At 34.6% G+C, this 24,913-nt stretch overlaps 1 protein-coding gene across 2 annotated transcripts in view; it reads left to right on the top strand.

Moving 5' to 3' along the window:
- The window catches only part of TSPAN7 (tetraspanin 7), a 106,928-nt gene that overhangs the window by 78,817 nt on the left and 3,198 nt on the right, over nucleotides 1–24,913 (top strand). For both annotated transcript variants that reach the window (XM_012544432.3, XM_003763465.3), the window contains exons 4-6: nucleotides 24–119; nucleotides 1,446–1,601; nucleotides 18,204–18,287. In XM_012544432.3, coding sequence (XP_012399886.1) covers nucleotides 24–119; nucleotides 1,446–1,601; nucleotides 18,204–18,287 — 336 coding nt within the window. The remainder of the gene's footprint in view (nucleotides 1–23; nucleotides 120–1,445; nucleotides 1,602–18,203; nucleotides 18,288–24,913) is intronic.

Genomic DNA, 24,913 nt, shown 5'->3' with positions numbered 1-24,913 from the left:
GCCTGTCTGCTATTCTTTCTTAGATCAAGGACACCTTCCTTAGGACCTATACTGAAGCCATGCAGAACTACAATGGGAATGATGAGAGAAGCCGTGCAGTGGATGATGTGCAGGAGAGTGTAAGTTTAAAATGTCAAGATAGGTAGTTAAGGAGAGAACTCTCAGCAAAGTCATTCATCAATTGCAGTTTATGGTTTGCTTTGTGATGTACAGCTATCATTAATTTTATAGCCTTCCCCAGGGTGAAGATTTACTATTATTATTTTTATTTTTTGATCATGTCATTGCTTGAGAGATAAAATAGTAACCCTGAGCTCAGTTACCTACAGATTGGCTTTTAACAATTTATCCAGAGACTAAAAACTTCACAGAAAAAACAAATCCCTCCTGGATCACATGCCTTAGTAACAAAAAATATTTCTTTACTGAATACATGCCTTAATAATAGCAGAATTGTGTCCACTAGAAAGATGACATGTTTAATACACAGGTGGTAATGTGTGGATTGGAGTTCAGAAGAGTTTCTGAGGCTTGTTGATCTAAAAGGGATGTGAGTTAAGGTGATAATTAAATACATGGGATCTTTTAAGTTCATCAAGGAAATGAAAAAATAAAACTTTTGGTGTACCCAAAGTTAGGGATATAATCTGCATGATATTCTAATTAAGAAGTCTAAGAAGCATTGAATAGATAGGTAAGAGGACAATCATATTATGAAATCTCATTTAGAAGAGAACTTTTAGAAGGTCAGTGGAGACAACAGATTAAAGAATAAGTACAGAAGAAATATTATCAGCTAAGTCACTTAAAAAGGAATTGGTAATTTTAGAGTGAACAGTTTCAGTTGAATGATGAGATTAAAAAACAGGAGTCAATTAAGAAGTAAGTGAAAGAAAGTGAATGAGATGACTTTTTCTAAGAGTTTTATTGAGAAAGGGAGATGGGGTGATTATTTTGAGGGATTGGTAGGGTCCAGTGAATTAAGAATTGGGAAGATTTGGTCATATTTGAAGCATCAAAGAAATCAGTAAATAGGACAAATATTGAAGAGTAAAGAGAGGGAATTGAAGTTAGTCTGCTGGAGAAGATGGAAAAGAATGGGGTCAAGCTTATTCTAGCTTTTATTGTGTAAGTGAAACTCTTCTGAGTAAAGGTGAGATCTGGGATCTGAATCCTGTGCATGGCTAAGGTAGGAGATAGAGGAGCTCCAGGAGTGAAGATGTCTTAGGGAGCATCAACATGGATGCTGAAGGTCTCCTATTATGAGCTAGCTATAAGCTGGAGAAGACAGGAAGATGGTGAGTGAGGTATTAACTCATAAAAAAATTAAGGAATGACTACCTTGTGATTCTTGGTTTCATTCTCTTTCATATAGAAAGTTAGTGAAGGAGGCAAGAGGATCTTGATACAAGTAATTTCCCAGAATTTGTTTTTGTTCTTTGTAGCTGAGCTGCTGTGGTGTCCAGAATTATACTAACTGGAGTACCAGCCCATACTTTGTGGAACATGGGATCCCTCCCAGCTGCTGCATGAATACCAGCGATTGTAACCCCCAGGATCTACGCAACATGACTGTGGCTGCCACTAAAGTCAATCAAAAGGTTTGTTCCCTTGAGGCCCATGAAAAATTACTTCTCAATAGCTTCATAATTTTGTCGATTGATATGGTAGATTAAGAGCAGAGACTTGGGAGGAAGTAGTTGAGGATATTTTTGCAAGATGCTGGAAATAGAAACCAACAGAAGAGAATCAGGGTTCTGATGCTTTTGGTACCTCATTCTGTGCCCATATTCCAAAACATTAAAATTCATTACTCATTTCTGTCTGCCTTCTCTTTTTGTCACAACCTATCAAAAAGTTAAATAGCTTTAGATTTATTTAGCAAGTGTATGCAGTTAACTCTCTTGCTTATGTCAGACAATGGATGCCACTTTTCTTTCTGAGTTTCTTTTGCAAACATGAAAGTGTTAGAACCTTAGAGGCCAACACTTAAGCCAAAAGAGAGGAAGAGAGAGACAGAGAGAGGGAGAGGGAGAGAGAGAGAGAGATGCAAGTTGATTGATGGCGAGTATTGTGCTTCTTGTGAATAGTTAGCCTTTACTTTAATGGCTTTATGCTGCCATAAAAAACCCCCAGCAAACTCTTCCTCAGCTTACTACTCAGTCCCTGAACCCTATGAAATCAGAAGGAAAATATTGCTGCATAGAGAATCTAGTAAAAAGGCAGCACAAAATAGTAATAACGGAATTGAAAATACAAAAATGAAAAGAGCAAGAAAGGGAGGGGTCCTGTATTATAATTTTCTAAAAGATGTGTCAGATCTAAGAGGACAGCTTGCCAATGTTTTTAAAGAATTATTTTAGCTAAATCCCATTTTAATTGGTGTAGATCTCTTTTGAGAAAGCTGCAGGAAAAAAAATTAAACTACTTTTCAAGTTGTCTGTTATGCACATATAAGCTTTTTATTTATTCTAGCATGCATTTTTCTGGATTTGGTTTTAGGGGATATGTGTGTGTGAGAGAGAGAGAGAGAGACACACAGAGAGACACAGAGAGAGACAGAGACAGAGAGAGAAATAGAAAAAGAGACACAAAGAGAGACAGACATACAGACAGACGAGATAAGAAGGGAAACAATGATAGCTCATGTTTATGTCCTGCTGTATAGTTTACAAAGCACATACTACACAAGAGTTCAGTGAGGTATGTGTTACAACTCTTATTGCCTTAATTTTTACATATGGGGAGACTCCATGCTTTTAACCTCCTCAGGGTCACACAATTCAGGAAGCATTTATCAAAAAGAACTATATTGGACACTGGGAATACAAAAACCAAAACACATGATGAAGAAGGGAATGTGTAAGGCATGTTGAAGCACAAATGCTTAGGCAGACATGGAAATGAAATGATGTGTACAGAACACCCAATGTAAGCCAATACGAGAGAGAGTGATATGAGCTAGAAAGCTAGAAAGAGGCAGGGTGTATATTTTAAGATTATGGAAGGCTTTATTGCCAAACAAAAGTGTACACTTCAGCTTAGACGTAATTGGCATCCACTGAAAATTCTTGAGCAGAATAGTGACACAGTCGCACCTATATTTATTTGAAGAAGGGATCAAGAGAGCCAAAAAGGATACTATTGCAATTGATGAACACATGAATGGAAAGAAAAGGAATGGTGGAGAGTGAAGAGACAAACATACTCTGGGGTTATGTCTGAAAGTGTAATAATCCCTATGACAAAAATAGGAACGTTAGGAATGAGTGGAAGTTTTAAGGGGAAGGATAATGTTTTCCACTTTGAATATGTTAAGTTTTAAGTGCCTATTATACTATTCTTCTTCCTTTCTCAGAGAGTTCAGTACCTGTGTCATCATCTTCTATCCTATCCACCTTAAACTGGGGGGAACAAACCCCTTGACCTTCCAATTCTTTAATCTTCTAAATTAAGTAGTCAAGCTTTGTATCTCAAAATTAACTGTTTTCCTTTAAAACAAATACAAGTAAACATATCAGAAAGCCAACCCTGATATCTATCTGGCCATAAGCTCTAATTGTCCCTATGTCCTACCTCTCCTAAAAATGTTTTTTACTCTCCAGACCTCTAAGTCCTTCTAGTATTTCTCATTACTTTTATCAAGACATTACCTTATAATTAGCTATGTCAGTCCTATATTATTATTGACTCTGGAATCCTCACCTCTTGTCCTATATTAGTCCTTATCATTTGCCAAACCTTAGATCTGCCATTACTCTACCATTTGACATCTCCGCTTTTATATAATTACTGAATGGAACTAGAGGAAATTATTCATCTATACTAACTGGGTACACTTTAAATTCCTGTTAGCCATCTGGAGTGAAACAAGGTTCCCCACTATCACTGTTACTATTTAATATTGTATTAGAAACGCTAGCTATAGCAATAAGAGCTGAGAAAGAGATTAAAGGAATAAGAATAGGCAATGAGGAAACCAAATTATCACTCTTTGCCGATGACATGATGGTATACTTAGAGAACCCCAGAGATTCTGCTAAAAGTTATTAGAAATAATCCACAACTTTAGCAAAGTTGCTGATTATAAAATAAACCCACATAAGTCATCAGCATTCTTATATATCACTAACAAAATCCAACAGTCAGAGTTACAAAGAGAAATTCCATTTAAAGTAACTACTGATAATATAAAATATTTAGGAATCTATCTGCCAAGGAAAATCAGAAACTTTATGAGCAAAATTACAGACCACTTTTCACACAAATTAAGTCTGATCTAACCAATTGAAAATATTAAATGCTCTTGGATAGGGCGAGCAAATATAATAAAGATGACAATATTACCTAAACTAATCTATTTATTTAGCGCTATACCAATCAGACTCCCAAAAACTATTTTAATGACCTAGAAAAAATAACAACAAAGTTCATATGGAAAAACAAAAGGTCAAGAATTTCAAGGAATTAATGAAAAAAATCAAATGAAGGTGGCTTAGCTGTACCAGATCTAAAATTATATTATAGAGCAGCAGTTACCAAAACTATTTGGTATTGGCTAAGGAATAGATTAGTTGATCAGTGGAATAGATTAGGTTCAAGGATAAAACAGTCAACAAATATAGCAACCTAGTCTTTGATAACCCAAAGATCCCAGCTTTTGGGATAAGAACTTACTGTTTGATCAAAATTGCTGGGAAAATTGGAAACTAATATGGCAGAAACTAGGCATTGATCCATACTTAACACCGAACCAAGATAAGGTCAAAATGGGTTCATGACCTAGGCATAAAGAATGAAATTATTAATAAATTAGAGGAACATAGGATAGTTTACCTCTCAGACCTGTGGAAGGGAAGGTCTTTATGACCAAAGCAGAACTAGAGATCATTACTGATCACAAAATAGAAAATTTCGACTATACCAAACTGAAAAGTTTTTGTACAAACAAAACTAATGCAGACAAGATTAGAAGGGAAGCAATAAACTGGGAAAATATTTTGGAGTCAAAGGTTGTGATAAAGGCCTCATTTCCAAAATATATAGAGAATTAACTCTAATTTATAAAAATCAAGCCATTCTCCAATTGAAAAATGGTCAAAGGATATGAACAGACAATTCTCAGATGAAGAAATTGAAACTATTTCTAGTCATATGAAAAGATGCTGCAAGTCATTATTAATCAGAGAAATGCAAATTAAGACAACTCTAAGATACTTACTACACACCTGTCAGATTAAAATGACAGGAAAAATAATGATGATTGTTGAGGGGATGCGGAAAACTGGGACATTGATGCATTGTTGGTGGAGTTGTGAACAATCCAACCATTTTGGAGAGTAGTTTGGAACTATGCTCAAAAAGTTATCAAACTGTGCATACCCTTTGATCCAGCAGTGTTACTACTGGGATTATATCCCAAAGAGATTATAAAGAAGGAAAGGGACCTGTATGTGCACGAATGTTTGTGGCAGCCCTTTTGTAGTGGCTAAAACTGGAAACTGAATGGATGTCCATCAGTTGGAGAATGGCTGAATAAATTGTGGTATATGAATATTATGGAATATTACTGTTCTGTAAGAAATGACCAACAGGATAATTTCAGAAAGGCCTGGAGAGACTTACACTAACTGATGCTGAGGAAATGAGCAGGACCAGGAGATCATTATATACTTCAACAACAATACTATATGATGACCAGTTCTGATGGACCAGGCCATCCTCAGCAACTGAGATCAACCAAATCATTTCTAATGGAGCAGTAATGAACTGAACTAGCTATGCCAGAAAAAGAACTCTGGGAGATAACTAAAACCATTACATTGAATTCCAATCCCTATATTTATGCCCACCTGCATTTTTGATTTCCTTCACAAGCTTAATTGTACAATATTTCAGAGTCTGATTCTTTTGTACAGCAAAATAACGTTTTGGTCATGTATACTTATTGTGTATCTAAGTTATATTTTAATATATTTAACATCTACTGGTCATCCTGCCATCTAGGGAGGGGTGGGGGTAAGAGGTGAAAAATTGGAACAAGAGGTTTGGCAATTGTTAATGCTGTAAAGTTACCCATGTATATATCCTGTAAATAAAAGGCTATTAAATTAAAAAAAATTAATTTAAAAAAATAAATAAATTCCTGTTAGCCAATTTGAATAGAATCATTATTGCAGCAGCATGACAATTCTTTAATTTTCCTCTAATTGATTCCTTTTCTTACTTTCCATAGAAACTGTTATAAACCCTCTCTTTTCTCCTCAAGACTCCCACATTTCTCCCTCCCACCTTTTACTTAACTAAGGACCCTCGCTTACTTTAATGAGAAAAGCAAGGCCATTTGCTGTGAGCTCTCTTTTTCCCTTCTCTTTATTACATAATCCCTTGACATATCACACTGTCTCTTCCTTTTCTCACCACTCAGACAACCAACTGGCCTTTTTTTCCTGCTAAGACTACTTTTTCTACACTCTCCCTCTCTAGCCTTGGATAGATCCCATTCCTTTCCCATCCCTGGATCAACATTCCCTCACTCATCTTCTCTTCTTTAGACCCCATTTTGTTCTCAAATTATCTCCCCATATCTCACAAAAAGGTTATTTAGACTCCCTGCCTCCACTTTCTTCCTTCACATGTCTCCATCCTTTTCATTCTGATCTCTGACCTCAGCACTGTATTGAAACTACTCTCTTCAAAATTACCAGAGGTCCCTTGCCATGTCCAGTAGTCTTCTCTCAGTTCTTGTTCTTCTTGACTTGTCCACTACCTCCTCTCTGGGCTTTTATGACTTTGTTCTCTTCCTCCCCATTCACTGCATCAGGCTGCAGATCCTCACCCACCTCCCACCTCCCACCATGGGGGTTCCCTAAGGCTCTGTCCCGGGTGAGCAACCACCTCCACATGATGACTCCTAGATCTATATGATTCTTGAACTCTCTTTCTGCATCACCAGTTGGCTTTTGAACATTTCACATGGGATCTTCCGGAGAGATCTCAAACTCATTGTGTGCCAAGCAGAATTCATTATTTTTCCCCTCCCTTCAATCCCTATTTTCCAAACTCCTCTAGAACCACCATTTTCCCAGTGTCCCAAGTTTGTTACTTTGGCATCATTCTCATCTCTTCCTTGTCTCCATTAGTTTTGTTTGTACAAAACCTCCTAGCCGTGTGTGTGCTAGTTATCTATCTATCTAGCTATCTATTTATGATCACCTCTCTGTTCACATGGTCACTGCCTTAGTATAGCCCCCCTTTCCCCTTGCTTAGGCTATTCAGGGTGACCTGATTAACATCTGCCCCTCTAGTCTGGCCTCTACACTGCTGCCAGCACAGAACTGCACTAGCCTTGCTACTCCCCATCCCAATTAATGTTACTTCCCTTTTACAGTTTATGTTCCAGCCAAATTGGCCTTCTTTCTATTTATACATACATAAGACTTCATCTTGTATCTCTTCCTCTTCATAAAATCATTCTTTTCCTGCATGATTTAGTCTAAGTACCACCTACAGTAAGCCTTTCCTGATTCCTTGTTCTCCTAATTCTCTTCCTCCCAAACTACCTTATATTTAACTTTGTATTTATTTGCATTTATTCTTTTTTTATTTGTCCTTTATATGCTTGTATATGTACTTGTTCTTACCTCTGTTTCAATGTTAAAAATAGGAATTGTTTCATGCTTTATATGCTTTGCACTTAGAACAGCACCTGGCACTATTAGTAAAAAATCTGTCAATTGATTGATCCAGGTGAAAATATCTATCTGGAACTAGAGCTTGGAAGAGAGATGAAGGCTGAAAATATGTAAATTTTCAAGTTATTTGAATAGAGATTATAATTGAACTCTTGGAAAGCAGATAAGATCACCAAGAAAGACTATCAAGAGAGAAATTTTTTTCTTGCTTCACAAGAAAAATTGGATCAAGAAGGAAGAAAAAAACTGGGAAAGAAAACAAAATGCAGGCAAACAACATCCGAAAGAGTGAGAATGCTATATTGTGGAGCATACTCGGTTCCCATGGTTCTCTCTCTGGGTATAGCTTTTTCTCTTCATCACTGAACAATTGGAACTGGTTTGAATCAACTCATTGTTGAAGAGGGCCATGTCCATCAGAGTTGATCATCATATAGTCTTGTTGAAGTGTACAATGATCTCCTGGTTCTGCTCATTTCAGTTCATGTAAATCTCTCCAGGCCTTTCTGAAATCATCCTGCTGATTGTTTCCTACAGCACAATAGTATTCCATAGCATTCATATACCATAATTTACTCAGCCATTCTCCAACTGATGGGACTCCATTCAGTTTCCAGTTTCTTGCCATTACCAAAAGGGCTGCTACAAATATTTTTGCACATGGGTCCCTATCCCTCCTTTAATATCTCTTTGGGATATAAGCCCAGTAGTAACACTGCTGAATCAAAGGGTATGCACAGTTTTATAGTCCTCTGGGCTTAGTTTCCGATTACTCTACAGAATTCCTGGATCCATTTACAATTCCACCAACAATGTATCAATGTCCCAGTTTTCCCACATTCCCTCCAACATTCCGCATTATCTTTCCCTGTCATTCTAGCCAGTCTGAGAGGTGTGTAATGGTATCTCAGAGTTGTCTTATTTTGCATTTCTCTGATCAATAGTGATTTGAAGCAGCTTTTCATATGACTACAGATAGTTTCAATTTCTTCATCTGATAATTATCGGTTCATATCCTTTGATCATTTATCAATTGGAGAATGACTTGAATTCTTATAAAGTTGAATCATTTCAATATTAAATTAAAATTAAATAATTAAATATTAAATATTTTAGAAATATCAGAACCTTTGAATGTAAAAATGTTTTCCCAGTTTATTGCTTCTCTTCTAATCTTGTCTCCATTAGTTTTGTTTGTACAAAAACTTTTTAACTTAATATAATCAAAATTATCTATTTTGTCATCAATAATGACCCCTAGTTCTTCTTTGGTCACAAATTCCTTCCTGTACAGGTCTGAGAGGTAAACTATCCTATGTTCTTCTAATTTGTTTATAATCTCATTCTTTATGTCTAGATCATGAGCCCATTTTGACCTTATCTTGATGTACGGTGTTACGTGTGGGTCAGTGCCTAGTTTCTGCCATACTAGTTTCCAATTTTCCCAGCAGTTTTAGTCAAATAGTGAATTTTTATCCTAAAAGCTGATGTCTTTGGGTTTGTCAAACACTAAATTACTATAGTCATTGACTATTTTGTCCTGTGAACCTAACCTATTCCACTGATCAACTAGTCTTTTTCTTAGCCAGTACCAAATGGTTTTGGTAACCGCTGCTTTATAATATAGATCAAGTACAGCTAGGCCTTCATTTGATTTTTTTTTCATTAATTCCCTTGAAATTCTTGACCTTTTGTTCTTCCAGATGAATTTTGTTATTATTATTTCTAGGTCAGTAAAATAGTTTCTTGGGAGTTTGATTGGGATAGCATTAAATAAATAGATTAGTTTAGGTAGTATTGTCATCTTATATTCGCTCAACTTATCCAAGAGCACTTGATATTTTTCCCATTGTTTATATCTGACTTTATTTATGTGGAAAGTGTTTTGTAGTTTTGCTCATATAGTTCTTGACTTTCCCTTGGCATATAGATTCCCAAATATTTTATACTATCAATAGTTATTTTAAATGGAATTTCTCTTTGTATCTCTTGCTTTTGAGTTTTGTTAGTGATGTATAAAAATGCTGATGATTTATGTGGATTTATTTTGTATCCTGCAACTTTGCTAAAGTTGTGGATTATTCTAATAGTTTTTTAGTTAATTCTCTAGAGTTCTGTAAGTATACCATTATATCTTCTGCAAAGAGTGATAATTTGGTTTCCTTATTATCTACTCTAATTCCTTTAATCTCGTTTACTTCTCTTATTGCCAAAGCTAGCATTTCTTATACAGTATTAAATAGTAATAGTGATAGTGGGCACTTGTTTCATTTCTTAAATTATTGGGAATGTTTCCAGTTTATCCACATTACATATGATGCTTGCTGATGGTTTTAAATAGATGCTACTGACTATTTTAAGGAAAAGTCCATTTATTCCTATATTTTCTAGTGGTTTTAAGAGTAATGGGTGTTGAATTTTATCAAATAAAGCGTAAATAAATTTTTTTTTCAAAAGATGTAATCCGAAATATATTCTGACCCTATCAGAAGTGAAAAAAGGACATTCATTACAATAAAGGCATGTGAGGCATTTCTGTCCTTCCTATCCAAATAAAGAAAATATTATAGAATATTGGTACAATTTGCAAATACCTTAACATCAAAAACACAAAAAGGTAAACATTATTATCAAGAAAAGATTAAGTAAAAAACTCATTCCAAATGTATAGATTTATTGCTTTTACAAAAGGAAGATTAATATCAATTTTAAAAAAGGATGTAAGAGGCTAAAAGTTTAAGAAAAATTAAAAGAATCAGGAGAAATGAAAGTAAATGAGTTGGATTAATACTCTATTGACTAAATCTCCCTATTCCCTAGAAGCAAATTTCTTGTAGAAAAGAATGAAATGTGAAATTCTATGAATAAGAAAAAGAAGTAAGAGAAAGAAGGGAGTGATCATATGCCTGTATTTAAGTCCATAGTTGTAAGGATAAATGCAAAAGGAGAGGGATTAAGATTAGGTGGTGGAGTTAGGTAGAAATGAGTTTGTTTCATCTGAGAGAGAAAGGGGGGTCTCTAAAAGCCGAGGTGTATATACTGTATAAGATAGGCACTTTATAATGGGTTCATCTAGGTGGAGGTTTACATCTTAGGGAGTCCAACTTCTCTGAGAAAGAGTTGTATATCCTGGATAGCATCCTGCTCCCAGAAGAAGGTACCTTATAATTATCTATGGGCAATCAGAACATACAGTAATAGGGTTTAGGCACAGAACCAGAAGCAGAATAACATGGCCTTAGGAATGGAAACTGATCATAGCAAGAACTGAGAGGGTAGTACCGAACTTTAGGACTGGAGGCACTGAATAACACAACTGCTTAGTTCTCACGTTATTTTCCCTCATAAATTTCTGTTTCTAAGAACAGAACACAACAGAAAACAAAAAAGAGGATACAGTAAAATCTATAAGGACAATAGCTTGGAAATCAAATAGAAGAAGCAGTTTAAATCTGGTATTCAGAATTTTTAATTCCATGAGGGAGTTAGGAATAAGAAGGAATAAAGAAGGAACCAATGAGAATATGGTTCATGAATCAACAAATAAAATCCATAATAGACTGGAAGTAAGACAAAAGAAAGATTTTTAGAGGCATATGTATAACATAAAAGAAAATTTCTAAGACTTTGGAGGAAAATTGAGGGCAAAAGATTCCAAGTTACTCAACTGGCAGGGTAATAAAAAGAACAAAAGAGGAAGTAGATAAATAAAAAAGGAAAAAATGAACAATTTAAGCAACTAAAGTCTTAAAAAAATCATAGAACTTGGAGTAGTACAGGCAGAAAGGAGATAGAGAACCTATGGTAATACTAACATAAGAATAATGCTATCACAGGGACAAAAGACTGACAAAATAGAGAGGGGATAAAGAGTTACAAAAAACCTATATTCAGTTCCCATTTCTCATGCTTGCTGCCTATGTGACACTCTGGGTTCCAGTTTCCTTTATCTGTACTGCTATCTAGAATTCTATGACCATTGAATCACTGAAATATCCCAGCAAGACCCACTGTCAGCAAAAGGCCAAAGCATGTGACCCACCAGAAGTAGCCAGAAGACAGATACAATTCTCTGGAAAGTAACCTAGATCAGAAAATCTGGGGTTCCTCATATCATTTCTGTATCACATTGCAAATAACTATTTTCATAAAAGTGTAACAGTTCTAAGACATTAATTTTAATTTCTTATCTCTTGTGTACTCAATCTATTGAACTGCTAAAGGTGTTGTTCTTTTAAATACTGCTGTGCTTTACTGTGTACATTCCTAAAAGGTTGAATGTAAATCAAATTTGTACAATTTTCACCAATTTCACTTAGTTCATAATTTAAAGCAATCATAAGACAAATGTTTTTTAAGGTAGAAGCAGATCAGCATATTAGAAAGCACTGAACCTAGCCTAAGAGGCCCCGCTTTAGTTTTAGCTCTATCATTGGCTTTGTGTGTGGCCTCAGAAAAGTCATTTAATATTTATAGTATTGTTTAATTGTGTTGCGTAGTTGTGTTTAGTGTTTTGCTTATTTAGCAAATTTATGTCTTCGCTTACTTTTCTGAATTCTTCATATTTACTGTTTCTCATGAAGCAATAATATTGATGTGTACCACAATTAGCCACTGTTCCAGTTGATGGGTTTTCACTTCCTACAGTAAAAAATATTGTTTTGAATATCTTGATGTATTTGGGAGGTTTCTTTCTGTCTTTGACCTCCTTTTGGTATATTCCTAGCAGTGGGATCTCTAAGTCAAAGGGCATTAACCTTTTGATCAACTTTATTGATTCCAGATTAATTTCTAGGACGATTGGAGTAATTCACAGCTTCTTTAACAGTCTCTCCTGTTCTCTCTGCTTTCCACAATCCCTATAACAGTGATGTAGTTAGTGGCAATGCACAGAGTTGAGGTGAGAGAATCCCTTTCTGGTTGGTGCAGATTCAACTTGAAAGAATTCACAAACCCGAAATATTAGTAGCACAAAAGGGAAGTTTTATTGTTAGCCCTGCAGAAGTCAGCTTTTCTAGGAAGACTGAATTCCTCAGTGACAAAGTCCTGGCAGAGAAATAAAGGTCCAGAGAAATCCTGGCAGAGAAATAAAAAGGGGTTATTGCTGAAAAGAGAATGTCTTTACAGTGGGCAGGAGTCCTGGCAGGCAGCTGTGCCAAGGAGAGGCTCCTTGACCAAGGTATAATCCTGCTTCAGACATTCTGCAAGTTATGAGTTTAAAATTGTCTTTTTATAAGACATCAATTGAATGAAATTCTTTCAATATTGTCATTGTCTCCAGGCCTAGATTTTCAGTTGAATGAGACTACTTAAGTTCAAGCTAAGTAGAAGTGGTCCTGGACTAATTTTCAACTCAATAAAGGGTACAACTACTCAATAGAGGGTACAGTTACTCAATAGAGAGTGTAACTAGTTCCACCAAGATAACAGAATTAAACTACTTAACTTGATTCCCTGAGGCAGGTCTCTCCCAGAGGAGAGCTCCTCAGAGTTTCCCTCCCATCACCCCAAATGTTCAAGGGGAACACTATTTGCATCAACAGCATCTGTCATTCTCATATCTGAAAAATTCATTTGAATTCTTCTGTTTTGTAAAATGACAGATCTAAGCTCATTGACCTATAAGATCTCTTTCAACTCAATTTATATGGCATGGTGAAAAAGCCTACATGATTTTACAAACATTAGATTTTAAAGTTTGTTTCAGTATTTGCTGGCTTGTTGGCAAATGGTAGTACTTTTGTACTTTTTATTCTATATATATATATTTTTTATTCTTGGGAAAAAAGTATCAGTGATGGCCAGGGAAAGAATATATATCCTATGCTTTATTGTTTTTAGAAACTATTAGAAAATTCATTTTCCTTTCTCTTCTTTCTTTAATCCTAACTGTACTCTTCTCCCCTGCAATAGAAAATCAACATGAGATTATGTTGATGCTCATAAAAGTTAAAGCCCAGTTGCTAACTATAAAGTGAGTAAAACTTCACAAAATCTTATGGATGATATTTCACTTATTTCCTTTTAAATTTGCATCAAATAACTAGGAATTATAGTTTGTCAATTTCAGTGAAAACACAAGTCATATGGTAGTTGCTAAGTTAGTATGTGTTTCTTTGAATGACAGATTGTAGGCATGTAAAATACAACTTGTCAGGAGATATAACTCAGCTGGAACTTTCACACACCCCAGGGAATGTGCAAAATCAGGGAAAAAGCAGTGAAAATGTTAGCTGGCAAATTGTTAGGAACCAAATTAAGATAAATAGAAAATTGTGCTTCGCTTTGCTTTAAAATTAGATAAATTATTTTAAAATTTTGTTCAACAGCATGCTTTTCCAGTTTTAACTAGTTGCCCTTAGTCTGATTTAGTCTTATAGCCTTTAATCTGATTAATTAATGGAACTTATTCTACTGCAGAGGTGAATTGATGTCTTTCATAAAGAATGGAAAAATACCAAATTCTATTATCCTTTCATTTTCAGAATGAAAATAAATCTTAAAGATTGTGATATTTAACTTAATTTTATATTATATAAGCCATAGAACAGTGATTTTTTTTAATGAAATAAATTGTGATTTCAATTGGGCTAAAGAATATGGCAGTGTTTTTAAAAATGTGATTAGTACATGATATTAATGCTGAAAAAGTTTTGTGTCCCTGCTCCTGCATAATCACTACCAATTCACATTATTAAATGAATTTTAAAAATATTACTGAAGTCTTGCTATTTAAACTTTAAAATGACAAGTAGTTGACAAAGAAATTCATTGGAATTATTCCTCCAAAGTTACTCAACTAGACATATTTTTGACTCAGTGATACAACCCCATGGTCATTAAAAACAAAGGGAAAAAACTCTTTAAATATTTAAAGCAGCACTTTTTGTGCTAGCAAAAGACTAGAAACAAAGTGGATATTGATCATTTGGAAATTGATTATGGTATATGAATGTAATAAGATATTATTTAATTATAATAAATGACAAAAGAAATTAAGTCAAAGAAACTTAGGAAGACATGAACTGATGTGGAATAAATGAACAGAACTGGGAGAATAATTCATATAGAGACTTTATCATTTTAAAGGAAAAGAATTTTGAAAGGCTTAAGAACTTTATCAATGCAGTGCACCAACAGTGATTCCAGAGGACTGACAATAAAGCATACCACTCACCTCTTGGCAGAGAGGTGATAGATTTGAGATTCAGAATAAGATACCTATTTTCAAACATGCCTCATAACATAGATTTGTTAAGTCCAGTGAGGCTTATTTAATGCAAAGTAGGGTGTTTTTTGTTTGTTTTTTAATTGAGAAAGGAATTTTTTTTAAAGAAAAACAAATTGAGATTCAAGAGGAAACGTAAATAAATTAGCAGTTTGTTAAATTTGGTTTTTTTTTTTAAAAAGCCTATTCCTAGTTAATATTCATGGTTTCACACGCATATTCCTCTTTCCATACTCCTTTTCATGAAGAAATGTTCATATTTATTGATATTTGTTAAGTATAGAATAACATCAAAAATAAAATTTTTAAAAAGCAAATTAATTAGCTTTTTTGTTTGTTTTTGTACATTTGCTATGAGACCACGCATCAAATCTATCTTTTCCCACCTGGATTAGATTGATGTGGCAAATCTTAGAAAGGAGCAATCTTTGTCTAACTAGTTACACACTTTTTACTTTTAAACCGGCTAAGTTAAAACCATCCATTTAGAAAAATCTGAATTAACCTTATCAGTCACAAACAACCAATGTTAAAAATCAGCAGCTAAATAATTAGATGGTGTAAGGTTGAAGTATTGCTGTGGTATAGGAAATGAGGATTTAAAAAAATATGGAAAGACTTGGACTTAATGAAGGATAATGTTATCTATCTTAAGAGGAAGAGGACCAACAAGCATATCATGACGTTACATAGATAGATATGAATTTATACATGTATATATGTGTATAATTATAGATAATATAGATATATTATAGATGTATATTATAGATTATATATATAGATGATATGGATTCTGTATATAGATATAAGTATCTGTACATATATATGTGTGTGTGTATATATATATACGCATATGTGTATATACATATAAATGTAGGTGCTTTTAATTGTAGCCTTCTTAAGGAAAGTGGCAGGGGTGAGAGGGAGAAAGGGGGAAAAATAAAGTAAAACATGTACAGTAGAGAACAAAAGAAAACCTACAAGGAAGCAAAGATGGATATTTCTGAACACAGGGCAGAGACTTGATTGAAATGAAAAAAAATTTTTTTTGGATATTTTGAATCTTCTCGTGTTCTGATATACATGGCAATTTTAAAAAATCTTTTTCTATTTTGTATTTAAGTTTTAAGTAAATAAATAAAATTAAAATATAAAAATTAATAGTTAACTGTTAAATTTTATCTCCTTCACCACCCCCTCCTCCATTCCACCCCACAAAAAAAGCCCATAGTCACTTTCCTTTTATCAGTATTATGAAGTTCTATTCCTTAGCCTGACATTTTAGGCTGTCTACTTATCTTTTGTTTCCCATAAAACTGGAACTCTAGTCATTCCATCTGTCTTGGGCAAACTTATCTTTCACTACTCTTTGATATAAACCCTTTATCCTCAGAAAGAGGATCTGGGTTCAAATCCTAACTCCTCCTATATTTATTTACTATTGTGATCTTGTGCAAGTCACTATACTTCCATGAGCCTGTGTTTCCTGTTGTAAAATGAAGAAGTTGAGCTAGATGGCTTTTGAGGTCCCTTCAGGCTCTTAAACCATTTTGATTTTCAAACATTCCATTGTCAGCCAGGACTTTTAACTTTACTCATGTTTGGGCCTCAACCTGGAATGCACGTTCTCTTCTCTCTAAATCCTATATGAGCTAAATAGTCCAGGTCAAGGCCTGCCATCTCTCTGAAGACTATTTTCAACATCTCTCATTTGTTTTTCTAAATTCCTTCAGTATTTACTATCTAAATCATTCATTTCGAGGTTGCCTTATACTGTATACCTAATATAAGTATTTAACGGTAATTAATTGGGGCTAGAATGCAACATCTCATTTTAAATGGATAAGACTTATAAAACTGCTACTTTTATAAATTTATGACTTTTAATGTACGTAATATAGACTTTAAAACAATTACTTTTTATTTATTTCATTAAGTAATCATCTGACTACTATAGATAGAGCTCTATCTGTACTGGTGGAAAAGAAAAAAAAATAAGACATTTTTTGCAGCTGTTTTCATGTATGATAAGGGATTTTATACAAACACACAATACTATATATATAGTTATACATGAGTTTACTGTGAAATAGGAAATGCTCATAAGAGTAGTAAAATATATTGTTTTGCAATCAAGAAAAGAAATGATCATTTTTTAATTGGGAGGGTGAGGAGGGATCATTGAAGGCTTCTTAACTTCCATCTTAAATAAGCAGATATTCAAGAGTAGGAGATGGGAAGAAGGGGCTTTTTGTGTATGTATGTGTAGGAAGAGGTCTCTGACAAAAGACAGAAATATGGGGAAAGTAGGAAACAGGATGGAGTGGATGAGAAGTAGTCAATTCAGCAACCTTTATTAAGATTAGCAGAGTGTTCTAACACATGGTGGGTGTATAAGAAACAAATAATTGTTTATTAATTTAGCATCTACTTGTTCAAAGAAACATGCTATATACTGGCTATATAAAGGCAAAAACAAAATAGTCCCTGCATTCAAAAAACATATTCTGAGGCTTGGGGGGAGGGTGGTAGATCTTAATTTACTTAAACTTAAACTTATACAGATAAATTTTAAAAACCAAAATTTATCCATTTAAGTATGAGTGAGCATCATCAGTGTGTGTATCCACATTTGCATGTGAGAGGAAAAAAAAATCTGAAGAGGAAAAAATGTTTGGAGTGTGTGTGTGTATGTGTGTGAGAGAGAGACAGAGAGACAAATAGAGGCAGTGTGCCTAATATAGAAAATACACTGAGTGTGGAAATACTTCTTAAGAAACACCATGATATAGGGAAAACAGTGCTGCTTTAAGCATCAAAAGATGTGGTTCTATCCCAGTTTGAATCATAGATTTGGAGCTAGAGGGCATCTTATCCTCAGCCCTCTCATTTTACTGATGGAGGTAACAAGGCCTAAAAAGGGGGAATGACTTAAGATACAGATTCGTTACTCATGTTATAAAATGTTGATTAATCTGTAAGTTTTTCATATAAATACTGCCTTCAGTGAGTGATAGATCTAACATTATAAAAGAAAATAGATTTCTAAATTGGCAAGTATGGTTTTTAAAAATTTTATTTAGTTTTCACTCAGTTTGGTGGTCTATTTCAGCTAATTATTCCTTTAATTTAAAAAAAAAAAAAACCTTTACTTTTCCAAATGCTAAATGATAGCTAGACCATATTTCATATAATAAAATTAAAGAATCATGTGACAAATCTTCAGATCCAGGACCTCAAAAAAACATGTCATAAAGTGTTATCTGTCTTTTTCCCTCCAGGGTTGTTATGATCTAGTGACCAGTTTTATGGAAACAAATATGGGAATCATCGCTGGAGTGGCTTTTGGAATTGCATTCTCCCAGGTATGGGGACCTGCTCATTTATTTGTTCTCTGGTTTATATACTTCTTGAATGATTGATGTTTACTCTACTCTCTTTCACTCCCATTTCTTGTTCAGCTTTCTTGCCACTCTGCCAATCTACCTTTTGCTTTAGGAAAAGCTGTTGCAATGGGGATAGAGCCTAATGCTTATTAGTCTTCAGGTCATCTGTTTATTGATTTGCCTTTTTCAACTTAAATGAAGTTTTTACATCAAGGGAATATCAATTACAGTTCAGCCAGCTTTTGTTTTCAACTTTTCAACTTGTCTCTCCATTAGGTCAAATACAGGTTAATCCAACAAAGCACTGGCTTAATTGGAGCATAAACAATTCAAAATATCAAATAACTGATCCATATTTAGGGAAGACTTTTTTTTCCCCTCTTGCTAGTTGACCTGTTCCCTTCCCTTTTTTTCCCTTTGTTATTATGGATTTTGTGGAGGGTCTTTACTTTTAATAGGGCTGATTTCATTTCACATTCATTCTCAGCCTTAGTAATTATCTATTTTCTTTTTTTCTATTAGCTCCTGAAATGTCAGGTAAATTTTTATCATGCACTCATGTTCTAAAAAGCCCAACTTTTCATTTAGACAGTCATAAATTAGGCCTATGGACTCAAGAATTGAAGAAGATTAATAAAAACTTTAGAAACTGAAAAAAAAATTAATAATTTTTATGAAAGCTGGAAAAATCTCACCTCTCACACTAAAATTTTCTTTAGACCTCTAGGGTTGGGAAAAACTGAAAAAATATTTGTAACTTGATAAATGTCTTTATTAAATTAATGTTTAAGTCTAACTCTATTCATCTAACACCCAACAATTTAAAAGTTAGTTCTTAATTAATATATTTCTATAACTTAAGTTTGGGGAACTATAATTTTCATATGTACATCCTATGAAACTAGAAAGGTTAGGCAAATGACTTTTTTTTCTTCCTCCCAAATAATGTTTAAAAAAAAACAACTTAAATACATTCATCTCAAAAAACAATGTAGACCCATTTATTGAAAATGTGTATGATGATTTCTCATTGCAGTTTTAGAATTCTTTATTTTACAATTAGACAGATTTCCTGTTTCTTACATGCATTAAGCACTATCATGAAATCATATATCAGCTAGAAGTGATCACAAGAAAAATTGAATTAAAAACCCCTAGCATTTCTGAAGCAGTATTATAAAATATCATAGTTGTGTTTCAAATCAATAGTCTTCTGATCTAGGTCTTTCTACTCCACCACAGAGCCTTCCACCAAGTTATTGTGAATTGTGGTAGTATAGTTACAATAACAGTTGGCATTTCAATAGCATCTTGTTTACTGGGATGACACTTCTAAAGTGGATCCTGAATCATATGGATGATGCCAGTGTAGATGGCTCACAGTGGAGAACTTTGAATGCTTAAAAATCAACTAATATTTAGTTCGCTGGTTTTGTTGAGCTCTATTGATCAGAAAGGATAGATTTGTGTTTAATATCAAGGAGGTTTCTTTTCCTGGTAAAAAGCTAATTTTGTTGAAATTCTCCCTAGTGAATGTCTAGAGAAGCAGCATATTGTCTTGACTAAAGAACAAGACCCAGGGTTATGGGAAGATCTATGTGTTTGCCTCCAACATAACACTGGCTGTGTCTAAAAAGTCTAAAAAGTGAGGACAATAATAGTACCTATTTTATTTTATATAATGTTATTATTAACATTAATATAGGACATATATACTTATATATGTATTTGTATATATTATAATTTTATTGTATAGAATTCCTATTCCAATTTTTAATTGTTCAGATTGTTAGGAAGTTCTTCCTCACATGAAACTAAAGTCTTCCTTTCTATATATTCTCAACTGTTCCTGTTTCTGCCTTCTAATGCTAAGCAGAAACACCCCACTTCCTTATACCAATCTACTAAATACATGAAGCCAGTAATTATCTCATCCTCTCTCCCCCCAAAACTTTCCCTTCTGTAAGCTGAACATTTTTAATTTCTTCAGTCTTACGTTTTGCTAATCATCCTCCTAGAAATATGCACCAGTTTATCAGTATCCTAATTAAAATACATTGAATTTCTTTTCTACATATGTATTCAACCTCAAGACCTCCCTACCAGATCTTACTAGGTAGTGGGATTAAAAATCTCTGTACAGGCATGAGAGGCAAGAAAGGTAACAGTCCTTTTCCCTACCCACTGAACTTTTCTCTCTCCTTATCTTGTCCTTAACTACCTGGTTCATCCTGGTTGTAGCTATCCTAGGAAAATGGCATAATTTCCTAAGTGTTAAATAACAACAATGACAATTTAAAAAAAAAAAAAAAAGCATACCTGAATCCAGGTCTAGTGTTTTGGAAGTGTAAATGTGATGTTGTTGGCAAGTATTTTATTCATACTTATCCTCATAACCTTTGAAATTTCCTTCTGGACATCTGAGCATCCTTTAGTGCTTAGCAACACTGTGACAGCCCTTGTTACTGAATCCTGTTTTCTTCACTTTCCCTATGAAAGGTGTCTGTTTCTCTCGACTTGACAGACTACCCTTCTGAACCTTGGTAACTTGTTGTATTAAGCTTTAGCAGCATTTTTTTTGTAGTATTTTTCCTTCCTGACTGAATTATTCTCACAGAGTTTCAACTTTAATTTAGAGTAAATCAAGCCACAGATCAACCTAGCACTCTTAAGCATTCTCATGTAACTTGTGTTTGGGATGTCACAGTAATGATGATGTTTTTATAGCACTGTCAGATTTACAAAATACACTTCTTACCACATCCCTACGAAGCAGATAGTAACAAATGATTTTTGTAAATTAACCTTTTTAAATTTGTCAAGTATATTATTTTGTTTGAATCTCATAATAGCCTTGTGTAATGCCGAGAAACTGAGGCAAGATAGAGATTAGAGAGTTTTAATATTTTATTAATGGAGAGCTTGACTAGGGGCAAAACAGGATCCATGTTGACCCCAGTTGGCTGGATTAGCTCTTGTCTCAAAGCATTCAGCAGTGAGTGAGGGATTCCAGGGATTCTTATAGGGTTCCAGTGATCAGGGAAACAAAGGCAGAGATGGGGTAGAGCACTGGTGAGCGGGAACTTCCAGAATGGACCATAGATTCAGTTCTGACAGGTTAGGGGGTAAGGAAGGATCATAAATTCTGATAAGTTGGAATGACCAGGAGCCAGGATGTCTGAGACAGGAGAGATGCCTACATATCTTGAGATAAACAATCTGCATTTTATGACTCTTTGGAATGCTTGTGGTCAGGGCTCCACAGCCCTAATTATCTCAGTCCTAATGGCCAGGAAGGGGGGTTGCCACCAGGGAGACTGAAGCAGAACAATTCAAGGAAACTGAGGCATAACATTTGTAAGGAGAATAAGATCAATGCTACTATTCCCAGTTACAGTTGAAAACACTGGGACTCAGTTTGCCCAGGGCTAACCTGCTGTTAAGCATCAGAGTCATAATGTAAAGTTAGGGCCTCGGACCCCAGACTTAGGTCTCTTCTTTTATGAGACTGCCTCACATGGAAAAACAGATATCCTGGGTCTATAAAGATGGGCAAGAGGCCTTTACCTCATTCTCCTGTTTTCTGCTAGGCTTGGGCATCTGTCTTGGCATCCCCTCAGGGAGATGTCTCAGGACTTAGAGGATCCCTCACCCCTTGTCCTGCCCAAGTGCAAAACCCATTTGTCTGCATTTGAACTTGAGCAGACAACCAGACCCTCTGTCACTTCTTTCCTAATATTTAAAAAAAAAATGAACTGGTTGATGGTATTTGAGCCCAAGAAAAAGTAGGTGTGTGTATATGATTGAGAGATGGGAGGCAAAGGTGGTGCTCCTTTGAGAATATACATGTCCCCCTCTCTGCTTCTTCTCCCTCTGTGCCTTCTATCTTTCGGTCCTCCCAGGCCCTTCAGGTGACACTGCCCAGAATTATGAGCCTCTTTGATGGCTCCCTTTCAGGGTAAACTCACTTCTCTGTGAAGGTTGCCTTGTCCCACTGGACACATGTACAACTAGAGGGAGCTGTTGCTTTTTTTAGCTCCCATTTGGTGTTATTTCCCCATTTCTTGCTAACATTAATCCAAGAAGTTTGGAAATACTTCTCGTCCTAGGCTGAGCCAGGAAAATTTCCTAACCAGCAATTATTCACTTTCAAATCAGTTTAAGTTGTTAGGAGTTTTCTCCAAAATGCAAAAGAAGTTCTCAGTTGAGTCATTAGCATATAATTTTTCCAATTTCAAAATAGTTTCAATGAATTTGAGTTAGTGCTTGTCACTCGCCTCATTAGCTTTGTAGCTTTACTTACCTGCCCCTTTATGTTGTGGAAACTGGGGTTAGATTATATCCCAGAGAGCCCGGACGCGGCGGAGAGGGAGGAATTAGAGGCTTTCTTGTCATCTGAGGGTCTTTGCTGGTTATATTTCTGCCATGACCCTTCTCCCTGTGGCCCAAGATCCTTATGCTGACATGCATTCTTAAACCTCTCTGTGTTGATTTGTTACCAGCTATTTTCATTGCTTCCATGCTGAAATCTACAGCATGATTGCTACTTGGTGCTTTTTAAACAGTGTTCCAATTAGTACCTGAGGTGTATCTAAAACTTGTTCCTAGGATAATGGGCCAGTACTCTGTCTTTGATGTGAAAAAAACCCTTTCCTCTTCTGCTTCCCTACTTTGAAGATTAACATTTTAAAGATACATAGTTCCCTAGAGGAATTATTGATAAGAAGAAAGAAGAATAAAACACTGATAAGGAAGCTAGTGTTAATATTAGTATTTTGTTTTGTTTTGTATTCATTAGATTGGGATTAATTACTTCCCCTGTTCAGCCAAATGTAGGAACATATATCTCTTTTGGTGACTAAATTGCTGAGGTCAGTGGTCCCAAATCTTAGTCTACATGAGCAATGGCCTACTGTTTTATAGCAGAGGAGAATAAACTCCCTCTCCTCTAAATTTCTCTTATTTTCAAATAGAATAATCTTGAAATTTTGGTAATTCATGAATAGAAATTTTTTTAAAAAACGAATCTTTGTAGTATCATGGGTAGATTTAAGCTACATGGATCTAAAAATAGAAAAATAAAGGAAGATGATGGACAGTCACAGAGGCCATCTTCCAGCTGTAAAATAGAAATACATTCTGTGTATGCCAATTATTCTAGTATTTGTTTAATCTGAATAAAGATGGATGGAATTTGCTATATTCAGGTTAATCAAGTCTGACAGTCATGCATTGTTTATTGACCCAGGCTAAATGAAAGGACAGATGCAGAGCCTGCCTTTGTGTGTAGAACATGACTTTACTTTTATGAAGATAAAATATTTGGTTTTAATTTTTTTTATAATAAATTACCTTGGACAATATTTTTTTCTTTTTAACCTAGTTTGATAGATAAAGAATTTTGGGAATATTCCTTCAATCAGGAAGGGGGAAAAAAGCACTGATTTGATGAAAATCAAATGCCTCCAATAGTTGGAATAATAATAATAATAATAATTCACATCTTCAAGAGTATTCATTCCTGACAATATTATGAGATAAGTAATAAAAACATTCTTTCCATTTAACAGAGGAGGAAAGTAAGACTCGATGTAGATAATTATCTTGTTTACCATTACAGATAATAAGTGATAATAATACATGCAGTAGCTGAGATTTGAATGTAGGTCTCCTGGTTACCAAATTACCAAGTCCAGGCTTCTTTTCAACATATTATACTTCTAATATAGAAAGATTAGCCCTCTAAATACTGGATGTCAGCTTTTGTTATCTAAAATAAAATGCAGTGTAAAGAGAAGTCCATGTATATTTTCATGTGACTTAAATAAGCTTCAATTTAGCATAGTTTTGGAAAAACAAAATTATTTTTACTGAAGGAGATAAATTTTTTTAAAAATTGTTTTGCTCCATGCAGATGAGAATTTGTTTATACTCCAGAAATGAGAAGCAGAAATGAATTTCAAGTGAACTGCATTTTTTTCTACTTATTTTATAGCTGATTCTATGATAAAGTTACTAGCTCCTACACTTAAGAGCTGGATGTTTTCTGTGTTACTAAGAAATGCAAAATGGTGTGTTTCCCTGAAAGCCATGGATTTGAGTATAAACAATATTTAGCATAATATTTGGAAGCATTTTCTTTATCTGTTGTCTCTAAATTACAGCTAAGGGTTCTTGTACTAGAATATTTTTCATGCAAAATGTCCGAGAACTACAAAACATAAAGTTAAAGATTATATTATATGTATACATACCTCAATGAGATGTTAAAGAATATATATGAGATAGAAAAGATTGGGCCTTTTTAAGTTAAACAAATACAAAAAATCATCTAACCCCTTTTCACAAATAAAGTAACTATAACTTGTTGAAATTCAGTGACAGGAGAGAATTTAGGGCATAAGAGGTAGCTGACATCTTGTAAAAGGAAGCAGTAATTCCAAGAATGGGTATCATTAAGATAGAAATAGGGTTTTGGAGAATAAGTTTGTAACCCAAGTTTCCAAAGCCAATTGCTATTCTCTTCAGCAGTAGAGGTCTTTGTCCTATAAGAGGTGAGGTGGAGTTGCTAAGAGCCTGAGAAAGGGAAATCTGGTCTCATTGGT

This window comes from Sarcophilus harrisii, chromosome 3 (assembly GCF_902635505.1).
Source record: "Sarcophilus harrisii chromosome 3, mSarHar1.11, whole genome shotgun sequence".
Taxonomy (NCBI): Eukaryota; Metazoa; Chordata; class Mammalia; order Dasyuromorphia; family Dasyuridae; genus Sarcophilus; species Sarcophilus harrisii.
This window is presented reverse-complemented; position numbering and strand designations above follow the sequence as displayed.